The 26,259-nt window shown below is 43.4% G+C and overlaps 1 protein-coding gene across 9 annotated transcripts in view; it reads right to left on the bottom strand.

The window, feature by feature from the left end:
• Positions 1–2,771: 2,771 nt before the first annotated feature.
• The window catches only part of LOC144933764 (uncharacterized), a 126,747-nt gene continuing 103,259 nt past the window's right edge, over positions 2,772–26,259 (bottom strand). For 8 of the 9 annotated variants that reach the window (XM_078858841.1, XM_078858842.1, XM_078858837.1 and 5 more), the window contains 11 exons: positions 24,928–25,080; positions 21,547–21,648; positions 19,298–19,406; positions 18,256–18,362; positions 15,985–16,425; positions 9,492–9,848; positions 8,347–8,502; positions 6,512–6,645; positions 5,859–6,001; positions 5,087–5,179; positions 2,772–4,707 (listed from right to left, as the gene is read on the bottom strand). In XM_078858841.1, the coding sequence (XP_078714967.1) occupies positions 5,097–5,179; positions 5,859–6,001; positions 6,512–6,645; positions 8,347–8,502; positions 9,492–9,848; positions 15,985–16,425; positions 18,256–18,362; positions 19,298–19,406; positions 21,547–21,648; positions 24,928–25,080 (1,785 nt within the window). In that variant the 3' untranslated portion in view covers positions 2,772–4,707; positions 5,087–5,096. The remainder of the gene's footprint in view (positions 4,708–5,086; positions 5,180–5,858; positions 6,002–6,511; positions 6,646–8,346; positions 8,503–9,491; positions 9,849–15,984; positions 16,426–18,255; positions 18,363–19,297; positions 19,407–21,546; positions 21,649–24,927; positions 25,081–26,259) is intronic. The other variant, XM_078858839.1, reaches the window with a different exon arrangement.

The raw sequence follows: 26,259 nt of genomic DNA, 5'->3' as shown, positions 1-26,259 counted from the left end.
GGTTTTTCCCTTCACATTTAGAATGAAAATTGTAAGTTTAGAATATTAGGCTGATATAATATTTCCAAGTAATAAGCCACAGCTATCATTTGTGGCCAGGTTGCTTCTAAAACAAAAAATGTTTAAAGAATAATAGATTTTGTAAAAGCAAGGCAGTTGCTGCCTCCCAATTGAGAAAGCTTGTTAATATCTCGTTTCGTTTTTGTCGAGGTAATTGAATGCTAAAGGTCAGATTACATGCCACAATTTATGGGTCAAGGGTTTATCACCATTGGGCTCAATTATGAAGCCCATTTTGTCTACCATAGCCTCTGAGTTGCGGCCGTTACGTCCGAAAATTTGCGCGCGTAATAAATTGCATTATTATTATAATTAAATCTTTCAACACCGTTGTTGAAGAATTTGTGATCACTTAATCTACCGCTGGACGGTTAGCCCATTATATTTGTCTCCTTTTTAAATCCGAATGACTACAGCATAATTCCACGATATGAGGCACAGCAAGAGCTCGCAAAGGTGGGCCCGAGTAAAATCGGGAATTGGGAATACTCTGGAAAGGCTATTTTCTTGTTAAACGAACCTATACACTTCAAGCAGAACACTCACCATGCACTAAAGTAAAGCTGTGTTAAGATACGGTATAGAGATAATCTAGTGGCGATATGTAACATGCATTGTCAACACTAGGACAAGTAAAACAAAGCCTGATGAGACCCTGTGTGTCGAAACCAGTCCACAGTTTGCTGGTCTTGAAACATTTCTGCTTAAATTATGCACTCCCACAAGGCCGTGGGTCTGATTGGTTGTGTAAGATACACTTATTTTATGTTTTTTTTTTATTTGGAGATGCACGGATATGTACGCCTATTTTATTTTGTTAATCAAGTGACGAGCCTATTACGCTGACCGTAAACGCAATTAGTGATCACGCCATTGGACACCGTTGCAAGCTAGGATGTTCCATCTCAAGGGATTTAACAGGTTGAAATATTTTCACAATCAACCACGACTCGTGGTTGAAGCAAATCTGCGCTTCCCCTTTTTGTGCGTCGAATAACGGAAGAAGCACAGCGGTAGAACGCGTGCACGTGGGACATTTGTGGAATTCAGATTGAGATCCACGTGGGAGAGGATGAACAGGAGCGGGACGTGGCAATGAACGGTCATTAATCCAGCAGTGGTTAGAACATGATGAATGATGGCTTGTCTGTATTAAACACCACGCAACAATAACTCCGTGGCCAGATCCTCGTCTGGCTTACCGCCTTGAACCATCTGCATTGTTCTCGTCACGGAAACTTCCGTTTGAATTGCTTTCGTGCGATGCAGTTGACCCGCGTGATTCGATGCGGCTCCCGTTAACCATCACAACGGTGTCGCTCTGTCCCCAGGCACAGATTGTTGCAGTTGTGCGAGTCAGGTGGCGATTCCCCGCATGTTGCACCACCTTCGCTTAAGAGCCCTGAGCGAGTGATGGAAAGTCCACCTTCACAAGGGCGAGGGCCAGTCACTCCAAAGAGGAAGTCATTTAGCCACCCAATAGTGTCGAGAAGTTGACTCGACGACCATCGGACCTGGGTTTGAACTCACGCAAGATTTTAACCACGGGCACAACAAGGGGGAATCCCTGCACTCATTACTAGAGAAAGTGCGACCCCTTGTGGAATTTCAGTGTTGGGTCTTCTATTGCCAGGAGCCAAGAGGGTCAGATGTTCTCTTGTCACATCTTCCGTTACTGTGCACAGCAAGATGAATTATATTAAGTTTGGCTCAAGAGTGGCATAACACTTCATCTCAGGGGCACCGCGATGTTGAGATGTCATCTCCCTCGCCTGGTATGCAGGTCGTGGGTTCGATCCCGACCCTCGACGCCTGCTGTATATTTGAAGCGTGCGTGTGGATTTTTCTCCGGGTCCTCAAGTTTTTCCCTCCACATTTAGAAACGTGCGTTTAGAGCATTTGGCTGCTATACATTTCCACGTAATATGCCACTTCGTTGAGCTATAATTTGTGGCCAGGTCGCTTCTGAAAAGTATTTATAGAACTGTGGGCCTTACTTGATAAAATAAAAAGTTCAAATTGGACAAACGAGTATCGTTTCCATCATCAATCTCCATAAATCACTGGTTTCTCACATACACAAATGTGTACATGTGGCAGATTGAGACCCGATTATATCCAGCCCTTATGGTAGTTCCACCTTAGTATCGCTACTATCTGCAGAACAGGGCGCTGGAATCCAACTATAAATGGAACAAGGTTTTTTTCTTCAAGATACCGTCCATAAGAATTTTTTACCGTGGCACAATGGGGCGGTGATATGGCCCAGTGGTATCACCGTTTGCCACTTGTTTGCAGAGGTTTGCGGTTCGACTCCGGCAGTCCTCCCTGGTCATTGCTACGTCAATCTAAAAAGAGTAGGCCATTGTGTGGGAATCACGATTGAAATTAGAAAATTACTTGGACGTTGCTGAATTTGTATGACATAGAGCAAACTACGCCCCACAATCTTTCCAACTCACGCACCGCACCATAGACACTTAATGGATATGTTTATGGCGATGTGAATAACGACTCTTTCCAGCATGTCACAAACAGTGCGCTTAAATAAGTTCTACCTCCACGTAACCCTTGCTCTCACATTGTTCAGATATGTTGAACTTATGATGCGCATAAACTCTTATCCACTGTTAGCTTTACTGCTGGTAGCTTTTACCTCAGTAATGAAACTGCACAAATGTCAAGCTAATAAATGTACGATTCAACAAATGTGAGGAAAATGCAACTTTATTATATGAAGTGGTTTAGATGATGGTTCCAGACATTTACCAATGTAAAAAAAACGATGTCTTCTGGACAACAACCTCTTTTAAAAACTCGTGCCAAATGGCAGTTTGTAATTTTTAGTTTAAATACGCGAAATTGTTTTTTGTTAATCCATTTCTGAGCAGGCAATCCTCCTCGTCCTACTGCTGCGCGAGTAAACAACTAAATTGATGTCCAACTCCACACATGTTGTGGACCGATCCCCTCCCTCCACTGACAGAAATGGAGACGTGTGGTTAGAAAGGGAAATAAGTCAAGATATGTCCACAACCATTTGTTTGATTTTTTTTGCTTCCGAAAAGCAGGTTCATCCACCACCCAAAGTGTTAAACGCAATTCCCGTCTCATGAAATGGGAGAAAGGTTCTTAAAAGTCCACTAAAATTGCCGTTTGTGCTACAATACCGGTTTGCTTGTGAAACTTTACTGCAATTACACTTACACATCATTGGGTTTTTTTGTGTTTTCACGTTTGATCACCCCGTGCCTCCACTGGAGGGCATTGCATGTTTCGCACGTATTCGTGCCGCTTGCATTACGTGGTTAACCCTCTCCGCAGAGGCGGTTTAATAGTGTTGCGAGATCCTTGTTTAGTCATATTTCTTCGGCACCTTTAAAATGTTTCATGGCTTGCGGTAATTAACGTACAACAGTTAAAAAAAACTAGTTCAATACTTTGTAAATAGACTTCTGAGCACGTTATAGCTACGTGGTTATGCAGACATCAATTTAATTGCCTCATACGGTGAAAATACTTTTCACGAATGTTAATCATTAAGTTACTCATCTTGTGTGACACGATACTTTCCAGACTACAACTGTATTCGAATAAAAATATATTTTACATCATTAAGAGATATACTAAAATCCAAAATGTTAGCATAATCATGGAAGTATGAGTTTATTATATTATTTGCATACATTTTATAATTGCATTAACACATTGTGATTTTCTCATAATGAGCACAACCTCAAATGTGCTACACAAGGGCATGCAATGAGATTTCGAGCAAAGGTTCCCCTCATTCCATGGAAAAGTTTCATAGACGTGTCCTTTCCGTTCACTTAAAAAATGTTAACATTAAAACCGGACACGCTCCCACATGTTAAGATGCGCTCAACAACGTATGTAGTCACGTTTTAAAAAAGAAAAACATGTAAATACAATGAAGTCAAGTTGTCCATGGAAAAAGGGGGCTATAAACATAGGGAATGGGAAAGGCTATTTAGGGCTCGTAAAGGCCATGCTAATACTAATGACCAAAGTGAATGTCCGAAGAGACTACATACTACTGCAACACCCAGATACGTGTCGTCAGGGAGCCCTGACACCCTCAGCAGTTAACACATCTGAGCATTAATCTGTTATTTCAAAAGCAACATTTTTTTAAAATTCAGATTTGAATCTGTTAAAATGGGTTTCAAGTACTTTCCATATCAGGGAAATGCGTTGGTATAATATGAACATTAGAATGCTTTTTTTAATTAACGGAATAACTGGAAAGCTTTAAAAAAATTACCTTGATTTTCAAATTCAAAATCCAGTTATTAACCGACTAATTTATACTACTCTGATTCAATATGTATATCTCTTCTAGATATTGGTAAATGAAACACACATTTGCGTGTGGTTCAAATATTTAACGCATTATGCCTCAATAAGATGACCCTAACTAATTATAGGCCGTCAAGCGACTGAATGAAAAATGTCAATACTTTTAAAAGTGTCTCAATCATTCAGTCATAGTCGATTGATTTGGGCCTAGTGAACTTACAATTTTGGCAAAACCATGCGTTAATATGCATTCGCAATTCGTTACGTGACATCCCTTAACACGTTGTGCTGCTCTTGGGCACCATCGGCATTCTGGAATTCCTTCCCCTGTCGGCAGAAAAACTGAATGTTATCGGAGGTGAAAACGGTTGTGCTCACTTGTTATTATATTAAGCCACAACATAATTTCGGAATATCTTGTAGAGTATACATTACTCGGCCTGGCTTTTGCAAACTCACGAGAGCCACCAAAATACTGCTTATAATTACTTTAACAATACGTATTCTTCATACATCCGTCTCTACACAAAAAAAAAATCCCCAAAAAACCCATCAGCCCAATGGCCCCCTGGGACTACATGATTTCAGCGGAATATTTTCAGTACAAGCAAACTCTGGACAGATTAATGCGAAGTGCATGTGACAACACACAAATTGAGTTCTGGTAACGCGCATTTGTGTAACTCATAAGCACAGTGAGCCTCACCAGTGACACTTCACTTGAAGCTAAACTGCTCTCCTCCACCGGTTGGGCTCTCTGGCGATGGAGATGACATCTTTTTAGGAGATGTAATTTTGGCTACAAGGAAAAGAATAACATGCTGCGTGACACAATTATTAATAAAAACAGTACATTCACTTAAGACGCAAAATAACGGTTAAATACCGCACTCGTCCAAGGTGATCTGTGCATTGTAATATTTTTCTTTGGCATTTGAAAAGCAACAGCCCAAACACTACAGCTGTGTGTTGTGATTGATAATCCCTTCCATAACATCAGGGTTTGCTAGGGACGCAAATGAACCATGGGTCGGTTACGTGATTACCAATTGGCACTTCGTCACATTTGCAATAGGGCGTTAATTATGCAAAATATGCAAAATGTTTACAGAGATTTGTGATTTTGCATGGCATTAATGGGAACATTGAACGAATAAAATACATATAATTTTGTTGCTATTGATATAAAAAATACGTTGGTATTTTTTATTATAAACTATTGAGCCTTTTACAAATAGTTTGACACGTAGGCTTTCGCGTAAATATAATTATTCCACAAATATAAATAGTCAATTTACAATAGTCCACATGCTCATTTGGGTTTTTTATGCCCATGAAGCTCATTTAAGGCACTAAAATGTTTGAGAAGGATGCATGAACTCCAATGTTGCCGATTACGATGGCAGAAATGAGAGTGTGGAAGTGAGGGTGCTGAGATCGCTGCGATCGCTGGGACTCGGGCGCACGGCTCCACTGACCAGAGAGGGCCTTGCTGCGCCGGGACGCCTCGGCTGCGAGTGCACACGACAGCGTGATCTTCCTTTCCTGCTCCAAAAGCTGTGAATTTACAGCCACCTCTCCTCCGTCGTTCCCACTTGGCAGCGATGTCACATTGTACAAACTATTAAAGCAAAGGAGTGGCATTAGTTGTGAACATATATATATGATATACTTATTATATTCGATCAACACACGTTAAATGATAAGCGCCACAAATGCCCCAGTCCACCGAAGCATCTGTAAAATATAAAAACGCTTGGAATGTGCGTCGAGCACTTCGTCACAGCACACAGCAATAAACAGTCTTTATAAACGTAGGAAGTTTTACAACTAAAAGCGTTAACTTCTCCAATATTACATATCTGATGCTTGGTTCAAAAGAATATGGGATGTTGCTGTGGTGTTATGGTTATCACACTGGACTTGCTGTGTGCTAGACATTTCCACGCAATAAGCAACTTCGTTGAGCTTTCATTTGTGGCCAGATCGCTTCTGAAAAAGAGCGATACAGCTCAGTGGGCCTTACCTGGTAAAATAAAAATTGTGTATAGTGTTTTGTTGTTACAATGTCAGCCAATTAACACACGGTTGTAGGTGGGCGTATTTTGGGAGCGTAGATGCATGTGCTTGCCTGGCTTTGGCAAGCATGCACTTTATCTTGTCTACGTTGCGCTGCCGGGCCTCCAGCTCCCGTGTGCACGGGGGTTCATCTTGTTCCGGGGTCTCGTCCCTCGTCGGCGTCTCCGTCGTCCCAGGACTCCACGGCTGCCAACACAGAGTGGTTATACTGAGGGCATGCATTGCAGCACAGCAATGCAGTGCATGCAATATATTACATACACGTTAAGTAACAAAACCAGGACTTGCCAAAATCCTGGTCATCGAAGTTTTCCAGAGTACTGGATCGGGGCAATTATAGCAATTGGAATGGAAAACGTTTATACGTTTCGATATGTTTTTTTACGTAGCCAAAAAAGCATACGCTTCATGGATATAAACCAAATGGCAGTGGAGACTAAAATGTAATAAGAGGATTTCTCAGACATTTACACGATCACAAGTATTGGAATACTGGACACATCAAATATTGTATCTTGTTTTTCCCTGTCGGAAAAAGCACAAAATGCTCCTTAGAACAATAATTTTTCTCATCATTAATGCAATTTTCACTATAAAGTGACCGTATTAGTTCAGGGCCATTGTGCAAATGACCAATGTTTTTGTTTTACAGACAACTGAATGTAATTATGGTTAGTCACAAAGGTTAGTGGTGTCGAGGAGGAATGAAAGATGAAAGAGTGCAAGGTTTGATCAGCAACAAGATGGAAGGGTGCTGCTGCTGGATCAACTAAACAATTTTAATTTAAACTATAAATGTAACTACATTTTTTTTTATTTTACCATGTAAGGCCTACTGAACTAACACATTCCTGCGGAGGGAGCTGGTAGTAACGTTGGGTTGCTCGGTCAATGGCCAGGGTCAACGGCGGCGTGGTGTATTCCGCAAATATGCCCGACTGTGAGGGCGGGCACAAGCCGGCGTGAGTAGGTTAAACGTTGATACAGGTAGGAACAACAGGTTCCATACTGCATACCAGGGATTATTTGTCTGTCGTGCATCGGAATGCAGCTCACCCATGCCCCCCCCCACCGACCGCCGAGCAGGGCCAGGATTGGTTGAGGATGTCGGGGAGGGTGGGGGAAGGTAAACACGCCCAATCATCCAACTTCCCCCCCCCCAAACGCCGAGCGGGCCGCCATTGGTAGAGGTGGGGTGTAAACACACCCACTCATGCAATCCCCTCCCCACCGAACATCGAGCAACGCCGCGATTGGTTGATGATGTCGGGGAGGGTGGGGGGAAGGATAAACATGCCCACTCATCCAACTGTCCATCCCCCCCCGAACGCCGTGCTGTCCAACCAAGTGTTAAGGGCACCACGGGGTGAGCAGCCCCTCCCCACCCAGCCCCACCCCCCACCCAGCCCCACCCTCTCCACCCAGCCCCTCCCCACCCTCCCCACTCAGCCCCTCCCCACCCTCCCCTCCCCACCAAGCCCCACCCTCCGCACCCAGCCCCTCCCTCCCCACCCAGCTCCTCCCTGCACGACGGACGGACAAAATAATCCCCTGTGGGCTGGTGTAACCAGGAGGTTACTACCAGTATATATCTCTTTTTCAGAAGCGACCTAGCCACAAAGCGGCTCATCGCGTTTAAATTTAAAGCAGCCAAATAGTCTAAACGCATGTTTCTAAACGTGGAGGTAAAAACCGGAGGGCCGGAGAAAAATCCACGCAACCAAAGAGATAACATGCAAACTCCAAAACATACAGGCATCACGGGTTGGGATCGAACCCACGGCCTCCTATATACCAGGTGAGGTAGTGAACATCTCGCCACCGTGGTGAGATGTTTAAATAGCACAAAAATGTTGAGAGCTGGCAATGACAGGCTGAGGGTTTTACGCTGTCGGAATGCTGAAAGGTGAAATCCGCAGCCTCCAGCTCGGCACGCAGCCGAGCTATTTCCTGCGCAGGGGTCTCGACTGCTGTGGCATCAGATGCCCTCACTGCCTGTTCCAGCGCACTGATATCCATGTCGTCCCTTTGCTTTCCTCGAACCTGCAAACATCAAGGGTCACTAAACATGTCACAGTCCTACCGTCACATGCCACCCTTATTACTTTTAATGACATAACGTCTCTTTGAGCTGTGCATGTAATTGTACTTAACGTTCAAACCTGAATCATATAAACATGTTGCCATTAAAACCGTTAACCAATGACTTTTGTTATTCTATTTCAATGAACGAATACATTATTAGTTGTAAAATATATAAATGTGTCATTAAAACCCGCCACCACCCGACACAGCCAATTAGTTAGATTTGTCACGTAAAACAAAACATGCCAATGAGTTACTAGTTCAGCACACCGGTGTGTTGGCGAGTAAACCAACAGCATTTACAATTCGAGTACGACATTCTGCCGATAATTACAACCAGCCTCATCAGGCGACAGCCAGAATTGTGGAGCAATCTTCCTGTTTCGGCCTTAAATAGAGGGATAAATATGATGTCGTCACTTGTGTGCTAATCAGGTGCGAAGCCCAGGGCTGGTGGGGGTAATGTAATCATATACATTACAATAGATATTGATTATTAGTTCGGTTATTCACAGTTAATCATTTGCAAGAGTAGGCCATTGTGTGCCAGTATCATGGTGCAGATTTGACAAATTTAAAATATTACTTGCAAATGACTCAATACATAACAATCGTCGCCTCCTACTGTCAGAATAATGCCCGCTTGCAGGCCGGTGCTGAGTCGCCTTCTGCCCAATAGTGGTGGATGCCACTGCAAGTGCCCTTCGAATGCTTGACATGAAATGTGACACGCAAGGCACCTTGAGTTGCCAAGACATTTAAAAGCGCCATATAAATGCAAAGGTTATTATTTAATGCCGACCGTAATTCATGGCAAAGCACCAAATCACAACGGGACAAGTGGTAACATCCCTAAGTTGTTCAGGATAATGAAAATTAAAGTACCATACATTGACAAAAATATATTTGACTTTCCCCCCCTGTTTGTAAAATATGCAGTTGTTCACCTTGGGGACACCGAGGGACTCTGGCCTATGAGGAGTTTTGCATCCAATGACAGCCGTCCGTTCCATAGACACCGATCTCATTGGTGGGTTTGGGGGATTTCCTGCACTCCAATCCACGGTGGCAGACCGTTTGGGTATCCTAAGCCTGTCTTTTCTGACTTGCTCATTTGGTACAGACATGTTTAGAGCATTTATCTCAGCCTCAAGGCTGGGGTCCGTGGACAGAGATTTTCTACGGTTCTTCTGCACAATCTGCTGATGCAACCTAATCCTTTCCAGTTGCTCTTCCGCACTCATCTTATTGCTTCTGGAGGAACCTACAATAGCTCCAGTGTCCGAGACACTTTTAGGCCTCTCCTGTAAAAAAATAAAACATTTTAATTAAATACAATTATAGCAAAGAAACATTCAAATAACTTACATCTGCGTCATGTCCACACAGGAATCGCATGGATCGCGTTAATTTAAAACGACCTTATTTGATATATCACTTTAGAAAAGCAAAAGTATTTCAAAACCATAATTTTCCCAACATTAAAAAAGTGCAGTAGTTACGTAGTATTATTGGGTGATGCACAGGCTTGAAATTACATTTTCCTACAACCCAAAGAATGGAAACTTAATAAGGGAAAGACATCAGCGATTCTCTTACAAGTGGGATTGTCAGAAAACAAGTATGCATACCTGTCAACCCATACGATTTGCTGGTATTATTGTACAGGAAAATGTAGTTTTCAGGTCCATACGGCGTACAGCCATTTCAATACGGGCACATTGTTTTTGGTCTATTTGGTTGTATTTCTACCTTGTGATGGGACTTTGTAGGATGAACGTTGAGATTTATAAGGGCACAGGGTGACCAATAAGGTCTGAATTGGTCTGTAATAAAGTAGGCACTGATAAGGGGTTGACAGGTATAAGTATGTATGTATGTTGAACTTCTTTTGCACTGTGGGTAGCCAACTGTGCTCATCGAAGGTGCGGGGTATGGGCAACAAAGGGAAGCCAAACAAAAATGCAAACATAAACGTGGCTCCAAAAACGTCAACATATTTTCAGGCTCAAAACAAAATTCAATAGGGGCACGTATTGGATCAAGTTCATGAATATCCATTTCAAATAAAACCCTCAGGGACAACTGGTACCAGCACAGATCAAGAATACCTCACCCACCACCAGTTATCAAGTCTGCAGCTTCAACGCTTCGGAGATCTCTAGGTTATGCTTCGGGTAATGTGTTGTCAGGAAAGGGAGTGTTCCGTGATAAGAAGTTGCTGATGGTGAAGGTTGTGAGTTTTTTTTTCTTCCATATGTACAATAGCATTGAAATTAATTTAAAAAGTCCAAATTCACCGGTATATTCCTCTAAATTCTACATTTAAAAGAGGGGAGAAAATGTGTTCAAACAGTAAACCACTGAGAATATTGATGCCACGATGTTATAGATGTAACGTATGTAGCTAAATTATATCATAGTTACAGTTTGCACATTAAATATAAATTACCCAGAGGTAAATTGTTGTAATGAAAATTTCTTAACCTAATAAATCAACCACCGTGACAATTTTAATGGTGAGGCCAGTTTGGCTGGAAAATACAACGGCAACCATCTGTGGTGTTCACCTCTAGACCAGTGTAGACAAATGTAAGTTATCTGTATTAAAATATTTGTATTCCAGTCTACTTTACACACTGAAAACAATCGGAGGTGTCAAATCATTTTTAGTACTCTTGAATTCTTCAGACCGTGTTTTGACCACAAGTTGTTTCTGTCACTGTTAAGACTAAAATAGGGAGCTTCCTTACACCAGTACATAACTGTTTTTCTGGCACCTCCTGCTGGATATTATATATTTGCACGGTTATTTTATTATTTGCGTGTTACATGTTTTACGCCCGTCAAATACCTCGTTTGTTCGTTGTGCATTATTCGTGAAGGACCCTGAACGTGTTCTCTGCAACATTTCATGTTTTTGCTTTTTGTTTCTGTTGTTATTGCTGCGCTCACGCACCGAGGACCTCCCTTGTAAAATAGCTGGGCAACTGGCTAAATGGGATTATCCATTGTGTCAAATCAAATAAACTCTACATTAATGTAAAATTTTCAAGTTTCACGTTGAGCATCATCATTATTTAAAATCGCCCTCTGTAGGTGGCTTTTGTTGCTGAGAGTAAAACCCAAGTCGGTGTGATACAGGGCTTTTGTGCTCACATCAAGCCAGTTTCAGAGGCGACAGCAGCCCCACTTTATCTTTGAACTTCATCCCGAACCAGCGCCAGAAACCTAAAAGCATTTGACTGGTGGAGGACCCACCCGCGCCCCACTGCCTTATATCACGTGTCCCCTAGCGTAGAATACTCAGTGATGTGTGAGCAAAGCAAAAAGATCCAGGGACACGCAGCGACCTGCACGTAGAACATAATCCCGTGACACCACAGTAATGAGTCAAGAACCAAAAAAGGACCACCGTAGGACCTAGTTTTTGAGGGCAAGAAGGAAGTGGAGCAGAGTGGTGGCTGCTTCTTAAAACTGGAATTAACGTGGTAGTGGTGCCCTGTTTAATTCATTCAGCGGCTGCCACCCAAATCCATGTTAAAGGGAAAACAAGAAGGTGCTGGAAAAAACCAAGGATCAAGAGTAAACAACGTAATAAATCAAATTACAGAGGAGTACATTTAACTACTCATGGTCTAAATCTTGACTGAAAGCTTTCGTGACTGCAGGAATTCATATTCTTTGAGTCTTTCGTTAAAGTCACGTAGATAGGTTCTACGTGACTTTACCAAAACACCCACAAAATACTAGTGGTCCATCACAACAGAAAGGACTGTGCTGCCAAACAGACCTTCCTGGGATACCAAGAGTGTCCAAGCGATAATGCCTGGCATAGACATGGGGGAGCTCCACATTTCAGGTCAATGGAACCTCAGCCCCCCAGCCCTAGTGGCCCAAGACTCAGTCATGCCGTGAGTGTAATGAGAAGCACAATATGCCAGGCAGCCAAGGATGTATTCTCGAAACCTAGCTGCAATACGCTCTCTTTGGTAGCCGGTTCACTTCACTTGCCCCCTGGCTGACAAAGCGAATAAATGGTTGGACTTCTGCTAAGCAGATGAACGCTTCAGATAAAAAGATCCCGAACAAGCTCCACACCTGTGGAAAGTGACGTGCGTATGGGAATGAAAGGGCACCGGGGAAGAAGGGATTTGTTTCTTTCTAGATTCACATGAAAATCAGCAATAAACATTATTCATCATATGAAGCCATGGTGGCTCGCAAAGTGAATTTTAAACCAAATGTAATTCCAGGCAGAAACCGCAGAACATATAGGAGGTCTCTCCTACCTAAATGATTGAAAAGGATGAGTCAAAATGTCTGACGAGTCAAGCAATCTGTCGTGGATTTTGGAATGTAAGGCCGACATTCTCAATGGACCTGACCTTAAAGCCTAATCTGGAGAAGCCCTTTGCGGAAATTTCCCAACAGAAAGCTGGCAACTGAGGCAAAAAATCCGTGACTCAGGCTGCATCGCATATACCACTGGTGAAATGCCACTGGCAGGGCTTTAGGAGCAGATCCTTGACTGCAACATCCAAGCTGAGGCGGCAGAACCAGCGCTGCTCAACAACCATGCAGTCAGACCCAAAGGCTGAATGGATGTCTTGGCACCATATGCCCTGCTGGGGCAGGTTGGGCCACCTCATCAGGGGCCAAGGGTGAGCAACAAGCAGAGCTAGGCCTTATGAGATCGAGGACATTCGGACCAATCTGGATGCGATGAAGATCAGGTGGAGCCCTGCCCCCAACCACCTTCTCCAGCACCTCGGGGAGTATGGACAACGAAGGTAACACGGACGCCAAATTCGAGGTCCCAGTGGGAGTGTATCTGTGGCAAAACATGCTTGGCCTGCCAGAAGTAGAATGCAAATTGGGTTAATTTAGCATTGTCTGGTGATGCGAACTAGTCCATTGATGGCTTGCCGAACCTGGTGACAACCCGACCAAAACTGTGGCGATGTAAGGCCCATTCGGCTGGGTCCAGTCATTTCAGGCAGGTGTTGGAGTCTCAAGTCGACCCCAACACCCTGGCTGCCCGTGCTGTCACCACATCTCTCCTCCACCCATCATCCACAATCCTGCAACCCTCTGGGAAGTCCTGCGAATCGAAGAAAACGGTCACTTTCCCACTCATCAGGATCTCAATTACATCCCTCATCATCGCTTGAAGTCAAGCAAGCCCTTTTGGACCCATGCGCTTAACCTTCATCAATGCGAGTTCAACCCCGATGAACCTTGAGAGCTGAATGGAGCTCAAAATAACTTACAAACACCTTGTGAACGACTCAATGCAGAAGATCCCTGGGTTTGATCTTCCACAAAGCTCATGGTCCACCCTAAACCGCATCAACTGCACAATCCATGGCAGATGTGGGTACCTGATGCACAAATTGAAAATTAAAAACTCTCCAGTAGTGTGCGGCTATGGTCATCCAGAACAGAGACCGTACAACGTATCACAACGCAATTCCTGATCCACAAATACGAAGGAGACATTACAGCGATGATAGTCCCCTGCTCCTGAAGCGGTTATCTGGCTTGACCACCTAAAAGTATAATTTTGTAGTTATCGCTCTGTATTTACATCAGCAGCCGTACAGAAGAAGTACACTTGCCTTGCCGACCAGAACATAGGCTTAGAGAGATACCGTGCTGCTCGGTCCAGGGGAGAAGGCTGTAATGTATCACGTGGCATACATCACAAAGGCCAAGTGATTAGCACATAAAAGCATCATGTCGAGGAGATCCCTGCCTGTTGACCATTGCGACAGTGGTGGTATTGTCACAGTGCAGAAGAACAGCCTTGCCTGTGACATGATCAACCAACCAGGCTCAGGTCAGGTGAATGGTCCACAATTCAAACCCTGCCAGAAATAGCTCCCTAGTCAAATAAAATGGCATCGGTCTCAATTACCACGTCCTCCTTGAAGAACCCCATAGGCTTCCCTGCAGAAAAAAATGTTCTGCCTCGGTCCACTACTGGAGGTCCTGAACAGCATCGAGTGAGAGAGTGACAAAGTATCCTGTGAAACCCTCTACAGGGCCCCACTGGTCCAACAGACACCAATGAAGGGCCCGCATGTGAAGCCTAGCCCAGGGGATGACCTGTACAAAGGATGCCACGTGACCCAGAAGCACAATGAGCGACCTGGTAGAGCCGCCGTTGGCGACCAGCGACTTGGCCGCCCCTAAACGCAACTTTGCCATCTTGTCCTGGGTCATAAACGTTCGCTCCGAAACCATGCCCATCACTGCACCCATACCATGAGGAAACTAAGAGGGGAAAAGAGGACATTTTGCATCGTTGAGAAAAAAACGGAAGTAATGAAAAGCGTTCACCATGAGTCAAACCGAACGAAGCAAAGCCTGCTTGGTGTCCACCTAGTATCAAAACGTCATCGAAATACTGGACGAAACACCATGACATACTCGGTACAACAACACGCGCAGTAATATCTTTCGGGTGGATGGGTGAAGGTGGCTAGCAAGTCCTAGCCAATACCTTCAGCTGGCAGGCTACGCCTGGTCGACATAGCCGCGGTGTAGCGGCCAAAAGCCCCACTCCCTTGGGACAACACGAAGTGTCCCAAGCTAAATATAGAACTCTCCTGTCTAGAAGAACGAAGTAAAAAATAATGCCTCATGCGCAAGCTCATGTAAACTTTACAGCGCTAGCACAAAAGCCTAAAGACGCTGAGGATTCTGAGTACGGGGGGACACGTGATACAGGGTCGGGTGGGGGAGGAGACCCCCACCCCTTCCCCTCCCGTCAAAAGGATTTCTATTTCTGGCGCTGGGTGAAGTTCCAAGATAACCTGGTGTGATAATTAAATCGATTTACGAAGTCTCCAAAATGAAAATTTTGGTCACATAAACATTACGCAAGCATTCAATTAGACTGTTGCAGTTTAAATTACATTATACTGTATATTACATTGGAATAAAACAAATGGAGGGTCTAATAATGCAGAGTATCTGAAGAAAAATGTAAGCCTTCAACTTAATATTTCATTCATAATTAATTTAGGCCACTTTAAGATTTAGCCCCAAAATGATCTGGCCAAATATGCGTCGTTAAGACTCTCCACCATCAACACAAACATATCTGACCAGATCATTATGTTGCCTAAACCAAAATCCATTATAAATCATATTGGCTAACAAAACCTATGTGTTAAACTTAAGTGTCTTATATATTAAAGCATTATGTTTTATGGATGCTCAACTAGGTTGCCACATTTTCCACTGTTGACCAAACCCAGATATATTTCTCAGTCAGTTTATGTCTATCGAAACTGTGCAGTATAGTATAATTAAGTTCAACAAAATTCCACCGGATCTCGCTACGAATTCCTGTGACACGATCACAGGTACCAAGTCTCAAACTGCGTGGATCAGATGCTGGCAGGCAGCAACCCTACCGCTCGCGCTTACTCTGTCAATGCCAGAAGAGACGCCCATTTCCAGCACGTGTTTGTTGGCATTTTCTGCTGACCACGGCTGGCCGACAGCTTTGTGTCTCCTGGTGGGTTTCCACAAGTGAGCACTGCCGTGAAGAGCAGCAGGCACAGGCGGAGACGTTGACTCGGCATTCGTTTTTCCACCGTAACGGCTTTGACCTGGCATACCGCACATGTTGGCACCATAAAGAGTTCTACCGCTGTTCTGAAGGAGTCTTTGAGGTGGCGGCTCTGGGGCATGAGACTGGGGAGGCAGGATGTAGGATTGGAGTGGCACGTGAGCCATGTGGGCTGGGGACGTGTTGATGCTTTGGAGCGGGGTGGTGATGCTCTCGCTGAGAGAGTCTCCTGGAGAGAGTGACCCCACTGGACTACAACTGGAAGAGTGCGAAGGCAGAGAGGTCATTTTCCGGAACTGAAACAAATCACATGCACAGTTTTGGTGTCAGAAAATGAATATTTGCCTGTTTATACAACACATTGTTTATGACATTTTGTTAAGTAAATATTTAACTTTAAAGCATTTGTATACCTGTATTTGTACAGAAAGTCACCTGCGTATATTACGTATACAGTCCTGTATTGCTCTGTTCCAATGGCACTTCTCACGAAGCCACAAAGGTTATTGTCATACAATGTATTCAGATAATTCCAACATGTTTAAATGATCTTGCAATGAGAGTGTAATTAGGCTTATAGTGTCATGGGGCCTTTTTTGCCAGTATCAAAGTATGAAAATATAAGAATAGGTTTCAACCTTTCTGGAAATACAACAGGAGATATTAAAATGTTCAAACACCAAATATAAACCTTTGGCAAAGAATCAAATATGCATTAACCACACGTACTTGAGGTGAAATTGCAAAAACAGGCTCTTGATAATATAATATACGCATTGTCTTTGGCAACTGATGAGCCTACATCAGAGACAGGCTTCTTTATGGCCTAGTCTCACTAGTATCAAACCAGAGAACACTAAAGGCAAACAGTACAAAGACAATGCACGCATCAGAGCATTTATAGCTCGGGGTGAGCAGCTATATCATTGGATGACAATAATCTTAAAACCTGTTGTATTGCCAGAAATGGTAAAACCTAGTATTATTTTTAGGCCTATAGTAATATGTATAGGCATGTACAAAGTATATACAAACCACAACACACTCAAATTGAACACAAAGGCTTTCATGACCAATATTCCGATTCACAATGGATTTGTTTGTTTGGGTCACATTGTGTCATAAACCCTCCTCCACCTCCCAAAGCCAATTAATAAAGTTGTCGCATGAACAAATCTGCCAATTTATTATTACTGCTGTGGCACCCTACCGGTGGTGCGTTGGAGAGCGATCTCATGTCGTACCCATTACAATGTTGTGACATTGCCCTCCAACGCTATTGCTGGCGCTGCTGAAGCAGTCATAAATTGGCGCGTTTGTTCATCGTGACAACCTCATTAATTGCTCGCGTCAGGTGATGGAGGGTTTATGACGCACTTTAAATACGAGATCTCAACGCACTTATCATCAAATCTGTTGCCAAGGCATTTGGCAGTCTTCCAAAATATAAAGCAGGCCAGAGTTTGCATGTGATGGAGTAAACCCGATTGGAATACGTGAACTGATTATGCATCACATTACACATTGGATGTTCATTATCTTCAACTATAAATTAGTCAATAGTTATGCTATTGCCTGAAGTTCTTGTAAACCACTGCCAAACCTATCTTCTTTTTCTACCCTGTATGTTAACGTCGGTCTCCCTTGGAGGGGAATAATCAATGTGTTCTCAAGTAGTACAAAAGAAACAAGGATATTCTGATTGTAAAGCATAAGATGCCCAAACACACCACATTAAAGCATGTTGACCAATGTTGTGTAATAGAGCACTTTGCAAGGCTATGACGTGCATCTGTAACACACACAAAAGGATTCGTACTCAAGCAGTTGGAGAGTGCTCACTACGTGTCACTGGCACAGCAAACATTGGTAATGGTGTTCACCAAATATCCTGATGCAGGACACCCTGAAAGGGAGTCTTCAGACTCAGCGTGGCACTCCCGGAAAAGTAATTATTACACGATTTCACAACTTTATATTTCAACTCCCAACCTTCCCATATTGAGATGGCTGTGTCAGTTACAACACCATCCATCCAGCCAACTTACAATTCTCGTTCAGGAACTGTTTTTGCTATGGATTAAAGCTATGGATTAAGCGAAGTGTTTTTCCCCGGCATTCCATACCTGTTGGACATGTTGGGGAGTAGAAGGAAGTGAAGGCATTCTGCCTCGCTGCAGCAGAGGGTTTGAAGGTCTTTCCTTGTCCTCTGTCCTCCCTAATAAATAGTTATCTGTGTGTAACACAGTTGTAAGCTTTAAATTGTAGTGTTTAAAGTACAAACACACATTGCTTTATGGTTTACTATACATATAAACATATTCGTGTGTATACGGTAAAACCTCGGCTAGCCACGGACAGATTTCGCATTTAGATGAGTTGGCTAAATATGTAGTTATATATGAAGTTTACGCACACCAATTTTATCACATGATGACATCGCAGTGTGCAGCTGTACTGTGCCACTGCTAAGAGGCAAAACCAGACCGTTTCAACATTCTAGATTTGAAGCTTTCGTGACTGCAAGGATTCATACTCTTAGTTCTTTTGGTAAAGTCACGTAGGTAAAAAATGAAATTTTAATTAATTAAAAAAACAATAAAATCACGACGTTTCGGAGGCAACACAAGCTTCCGTCTTCAGGTTAAACTGTCACAGCAAAATATCTGTATTTTTTTTTTGCTGTGACAGTTTCACCTGAAGACTGAAGCTTGTGTTGCCTCCGAAACGTCGTGATTTTATTGTTTTGATCTTTTTATTAATTTTAATTTATTTTTTTTTACCTACGTGACTTCACCGAAAGAACTAAGAGTACGTTTCAACATTGACATTTAAGCTGTCTATGTCGCATTTTTTTTCAATATGCGTTTTTATTTTTACGTTGACCCTTGTGTCTCTGATGTCAGGGACAGACTCACAAATTCCCGGCTATTGCAGATCACAAACGATGATGACTACGTTTCACCGTATTTGAACACATACAATACAATATCAGAATCAGACTCTTTTAAACTGGGGAAAGTATCCGATAAGCTATGAAGCTCTTTTTTCACAGATGTCCAGGATGGACAGGTCAGCAAGTCACAACAACAAATAATATGTAACAGCATTGGCGATACCATATTATATAACTAAAGTCAGTGACAATGCGCACTGGTGTGAAATTACCTGTCTCGGTCTCGGTCTCTGTCTCGCTTGCTTGCAAGCCTCCCATAACATCCTGGATCCTCCACAATTCCCTTTCAATGTGTGCTTGCTGCCGTTCAACTGCTTCTGACTAGTAAGGATCGAAAGCACATCGAGGGCACGCAAACACCGTAGTAGAAAAACACAGGTTACTCAACAAATGTGCCCTCGCACAATTACGAGATCACGAAAAACTAAAGTTAGTTATGATTTATCAATACCTCAATAGTCAAAAGATAAATGTGTTCTGCTGTTGCATGTTTAACACAGTTTCCGCTGTAGAACTAGTCACCGATCATAACGAATGTGTGTTGACACTCTGGGTAAAGTTGCAGATGTTAGCACGAGCAATATATATATACTTTAATATCACTTTGTAGACAACTGCCGCTCTTCAAGGCGAAGGAAAAAGAGAAAAAAGTTGCAAAATTGTTGATGCGATTAAACCAACTGAAGCCACACATATACTGTATGTGCGATCACAAGCTAACAGCTTTCTTCATCATCATCATCATCAGTGAAGCTCCATCCACAGCTGGACAAAGGCTGTCCCACGTATTTGCCATCCCACGAGGACCTGCGGTATACAACTATCCATCCAACTCCCGCACAAGAGCTGATCTCATCGCTCCATCTCTGTGGTGGTCATCCTCTCGGCCACGTTCCTTTTCTTGGGCTGCCACCCAGCAAAAGTTCCACTATGGTTACCGAGGGGAATCAGGCCCCCATGTGACCATAGGGCTGCTTCAAGATTCTTCGTCAACATATATGCACCTGTCTTATTGGAGGCATTCTGTGCTTGTGAAGGCAGGTTTGTGTTTTAACCTTTCCAATGTTGAACCAGATCAAGCCCACCTATTTGCAACATAATTTCTGGGAAGAGTCGTTGTCGTGGTCCATCACGGGTCATGTGGGGGCTTCTAAATCTGGACTACGGAAGTGCAGCCTCAATACCACAACACAGAAATTGGCCTTTGCTGTTACTCAATCCACCTATAATGCTGAGTTTCATTGAGTACGATGATGGAATCAGGGAACGATCTGTTAATTCATCAATTCAAATATATTCCTACACTGACAACACATGCGTCAACACATATGATTGCTGTATTTAGAAAGTATGCAAATCATATGCCAATTTTACATTTGGGATAATAGATTTGAACAAAACTGTACAAATGAGTCGTAAATTAAAAATAATAAACAATAGAAACGATGTGGTAAAAAAAATACAAAAAGGAATACATTTGTATTGAGCAACTTCCGCGACACGTCGTGTAGAGGGTACTCTTCTTTATTTCAAATACGGGCACAACACAGGCCAACTCTATTTTCCTCCTTTTCCGAGTACAACACTTAGATGTTAGCGTCCCTACAGGCTACACACATGGTCGATCATCCGGCGTGGTTCCACCCATCCACTCCCGGCCACTCCCTGGCTGACGGCATGCTGGTAAGGGTGGTGGAACTCAACAGGAGATCTACCACGTGGCCGGATGACGGAAAGCAGTGACGCAGTCCGGACCCAAGACTCCACACACCGACCACGAGTCCTCCTCCGCCTCCGCTTATATTGCCGCAGGCACGGCTCGGCTCCGCCTCTGGCCACACCCTTTTGTGGAACCTTCCCGCAGGTTCCCGGAGTATCTCGGCCAGACCCGCCCCTTACATTTGGCCCAGATACCGCTCCCTTTGGGATTGGATGATGTTTTAGTGATGCCTGTACCCGTGCTTCCCTTTTCCAACCAGCAGGTGTCATCATGTCATTACACATTCTTGAACCGAGTAACAATTCTGGAGTATGATTCATTGCAAGTCTATTTCGAAGTGGCTTATCATGTGGAAATGTATAGCAGCCAAATAATCTAAATGCATGCTTCTAATTCAGCCACACGACCCACTGGATTTTCTGCATGGTTCAGTGACATTAGCCTTCCCAAAATAATAGGACCTGAATGTGGCACATCAGAAAGCTTTGTTTAATATAATATCCAAAACACATAAGTCAAATTATAGTACGGCATTACCTTCTTTTTCTGTGCAACGTTATTTACACTGAGCTGTTAAAATCCCTAAAATGATTAAAATATTGGTTAAATAAGGTCATCTGGTATTGTACTCAATGCAATTTTTTGCTCAAAATAGCTTTAAATTATAGTGGACGTGTGGTAATTATAAAAATTAGAGATTATCAGTATTGAAATATAACGAGTGTAAGGAACGGATTGTACCTGGCTGCGTTGTAAACCCTCCAGATCATTTTGCAACCGGGCACTGATAGCGATCAATTCCCGCTCCAGCCTGTTGCCGTCAGCCCACGTCTTTTCCACATCCTGCACACACACACAACGTGGTGTAAACATAGACAGGTGTGCATCTTCATCGAGGAGGGAGTAAAAACGAAGGCAGGTGTAAGATGGAATAAAAATAAAAATTTGATGGCTCATACCATGGCCCATCAGGGGCACAGCTCTACAGTTGCTCGCATCGTATCTCTCTGAAAGAAGGTCATAATAACATCAAGGTTGGCAGGATCCCAACCCATGCCATGACGTACACTGCATGTGTCCCTCATGGACCCGTGCTGGGCCCTTTTCCTTTTCGAGTCGATATCTCCCCAAAAATGTATGAAAAACAAGAATAGGTGTTTTACCCTATACATCTCCCCAATTGGTCGTCTCATCAATAGTCACGGCATAAACTACAAAAATCTACACCGACGACACTCAATTATACTCTCCACCTTAACTGCTTAGGGCCCACTCAACCATTAAAATTGTACCTCAACCTTACAGCACCGGTTTTGTTTACATCACCGACAAAACCCCGATGGCAGTGACTCACCACATCGTCACTCCCACAAAAACTGCTCATCGTTGGATCCACCATCGATCTCTCAAATAAGTTTAAAAAATCCTCAGCATTACCTTGGAATCACCATTCTCACTCAACAAACCACATCATCCACACAATAAAGGCATTGTGGTGACCATCGCAGGGCCTGGTGGCACATCCGCCCCAATGTCGACTACAGTCAGCAAAACACTCCAGCTTGTGCCTATAGTCGGAAATTGTGTTGATGTATTGCAACCCTGTCTTTACTACGACATCAGACTAAACACCACAACAAACTACAATGGCCTTAAAACAACCTATCATGCTCAATTCTGGGGTATTAGGTGCACCTGCAACCTCACAATCCTCCAACCAGGATCTGACCTACCAGGGAAGATCCTGGTCCTCCTTTAATTAGATCCAGACACTCCATGGAAGATGTAGACACTTTCTCCACAAATGGAAAATTAATGAGAGTCCAGTTCGTGACTGTGGTGGTGTGACATATCAGACCTATGCAACATATTGTGAACAACTGCCCAATCGGATAATTTAACGGCAATCCGAAACAAATCCATGTGGCTACTCCTGAAACAGTCAAATGGATATCATATATCAACATCAGAAGAACAAGAAAAAGCTCTCTCAAGGTGTTCCCCCCCGTACCTCTCCATCCTTCTCACTCCACTGACCACAGCAAACTGCTGCGTCCTGCAGAGCACATATAGTAAACTGGTCTTCGCACCCAGAACCAGGGCTAATTGCTGAGCGTAATTTCCCAGTAGCTGCACCAGTAGCCATATGAAATTCTCCTGACTGTACATACGCAGCATCTAAGCACCATCTACCTTCAAGTGACAGCTCATGGCTTTCTCACCTGTTCAGACTATCAACTGTTCAGGCTCTCACCTGTCCAGGCTGTCATAGAAAAGGTATTTTAGCTCTGGCTCCATGCCTCCAGAGTTCTCGATTGAACAATTTGTCCAATTTGTTTGCTGTTGTATTCATATTTATTATAAAAATGTCTCTTGTCCAAAAGATAGTGTTATTAACAACAGAATACACACTGGGGGAGACCACCAGAACTTCTTCCTGGCGTCACGAGGAAAATTTCTGGGTTCAATGCCATCATGTGTTTGACCTAAATGCACATGTGCTGCTCACTTTATTGCACACATGCTGCCCAATGGCAGCACATGGCATCGAAAGAAATTTCAAATGGTTGGTGGCATGGGCCTGAAATCCAGTGCTTTGTAAATTAGGTTGATGTATTATGGAGACTTTATCAGGCCTTCCCCCGCACTTCGGATTAGCACAGTTAGCGAGATACCGTGAAAAAAAATCTGATTCAGAAAATGTATTTATATTGGAGGAATCCGATGACCTATACAGCTCTTTTTCATAGATATCCAGTAGGAAATAAATTCAACATACGTACATATCAAGCTCTGTGAAACTACAAACCTGCTGTGATGCAAGGCAGCCAGGAGATGTCAGTAACAATAATAACAATTAGTTTTCATCGAGCACCCTTCCCACCAGGACATCTCAGAGCCCTTTACACGTGATAAAAATGTAATCAAGTGAAAGCATACATTTTAAGAATGGGTTAAAATAGCTTAAAAGATGTGCGGTAAAATAAATCACATATATGTTAGTTACTTGTAAGCATGGCATATCTGGTTGCCTCACACATTCAAAACCCTAACTCTTAAAAAATATACGTGCACACCCGTCATGAAAACCGGTCCCAAGACTCAATGAAGATTTCTAGATCAAAATAATAATAATAACAATGTATAAATAACTGTTTATCGAAAGTGAATGCCGTTTAAACGGAATAATATGAAGATGAACACTGTTACAATGTTGCGCATTCGGTGTTCACGAAAAGTTATTGAAGTGAGAAAATTGTATCCAGTTGAACACAAACACAAGTTTAATGGGAACTTGCATCAAGACATTGCTGTTACACACGCTGTCATCTTGGCGATGAATCAAAAGGGAGATCGCTGCCTTGAATGTAATTATTTCAAACGAGCCATAAGAATCTCTCTGTTATGTTACTATTTTGAAACATACAAATACAGTAACCTACAAGCAATGCAGTGACGCACAGTGCTTCGCCATACATACACAAACGAGCAATGGTAGGCCTAATCCAGGAGTGTAAATTCCACGTTCCTATGGCAGGAATCTGTCTCAGCATAGGACAACTGCTAATGGCTTCCCACAAGGACGCATTTTATCCACGGCAGGGAAATGATTGGAGAAATTGAACCAGAACGAGCATTTCAACTAAAAACCTTTCAGCTGTGCATCAGGTGCTCTAGGTTCACAGTAACAACAACGACAACAGCAACAACGACAACAGCAACGATGACAACAACGACAACAATAACGACAAGAACGACAAAAACAATGACGACGACAAAAACAACGACGACAACAACAACAACGACGACAATAACAACGACGACAACAAAGAAAACAACGACCACAATGATAACAACAACGACAACAACAACGAACGGGTGGACACACCTGCAGGGAACAATAAGGGTGCTCGCATGCATTACAAAGCAGTCACGCGTTGTGTGCAGGGCCTAATACAAAGCAGGATTGCACCAGTGTTGGAGCTATACGAGTTGTATTCACGCGTAAAGTAAACAGCAAACATTTGTTGATGATGAAAAAGTACCACCAATCGTGTCGTTCCTTCTATGCATGGTGTGTGTTTTTTAAGATGCGGAAAACGCAATGCTCGTTTGACCTACCGAAGTGGTGCAGGATATCTCTGCTCGGATGGAGACGAGTCGCTGCTGCAGGTCGTGCTGCTGCTGTTGAAGGTGAGGGTCTGGAGGCTGAGACTGGCCCCGCAGCTGCACGGACTGCCTGTGCAAGCTCACCAGCAAGTCCTCGAGATGCTCCTGATGGACACAATTGCAGTGTCTCTTGAATGCTAAACGTTCACATTGTATGGTGTTCTGCACAATATTACTCCGAGGCACGTAACAGACACACGGTTATGTGGCGATGGATCATAATTACGATATTTTATGAAGAAAGATAAAGTACAACAGCTTATTGCACCTGTACCTAACTTTTTTTTGGCGCCTCTTGATCTCATTATATTTGCACTGATCTTGTTTTATTTGCGTGCATTTCGCTTTTACGACTAAGTACCTCCTCGATTGTTGTGCATTAACATGATGTTTTTGTCTTTCTTTTGTTCCCGTGTTTATGCTCCACGGATCTCCCATGTAAAAATAGATGGGCAACTGGCTAAAGTGAACCATCCGTATAACAGATTAAAACAAACTCGAAACTCTAGCGGCACATTTAGATTAACATGTACTGGGCCAAAATGTCACGCAATTGTATCATAATGCAAACAAATGCTGTTGCCAGGGCACCTTTATCTTGAATATTGCATCATTATTTTACTACACTTGGCCTTTTAAAGTTCTGCTCCAGGCATAGCAAGCGATCTGAAATCATTCGTACGGAACAAAACACATTCACAAATTAACCAAGAAAACTCGAGATTTTTGGATCCTTTACTCATTCCTCTAGACAATATATTAGAGATGAATTTGCTAAGCGCATTGTGAGGTCTACATCTTCAAAAGTGCCACGTAAATGTGTTGTGCAGTAGACTCACGCGGAGACGAGGAACACTAGAAGGGCTGTTGTCGTTTATTAAAACACTGTCACACTCCACATCCTACACTCACACAGTGTAGGTGCACTCTATCTCGGTCCTTCACTCCGGACACTGAGTACTATTCGGGTCCTACCCTAGGCTACCCTCTGGGCTCTCTCACTCGTCTGCCCGGAGCGGGGGTTCAGCCAACACCGCTCCGCGACTAGGAGAGAGAGTACCTCTTCCAGCCGACCCTTTACTGAATACTACGGGACCATATCCCTGGCTATCCCCTTGGCTCTCCCACTCATCTGCCCAGAGCGACGGTTCAGCCAACACTGCTCTGCGACAAGGAGACCCTCTTCCAGCCAATCCTTACCTTGGCTCCCCACGACGACCCCGCCTTCGTCACGGGTCCCCCTTAAGAACCCCTTGGGTGGCTCCTCCCCCCAGCTCGGCCCCG

Source organism: Lampetra fluviatilis, chromosome 8 (assembly GCF_964198595.1).
Source record: "Lampetra fluviatilis chromosome 8, kcLamFluv1.1, whole genome shotgun sequence".
NCBI lineage: Eukaryota > Metazoa > Chordata > Hyperoartia > Petromyzontiformes > Petromyzontidae > Lampetra > Lampetra fluviatilis.
This window is presented reverse-complemented; position numbering and strand designations above follow the sequence as displayed.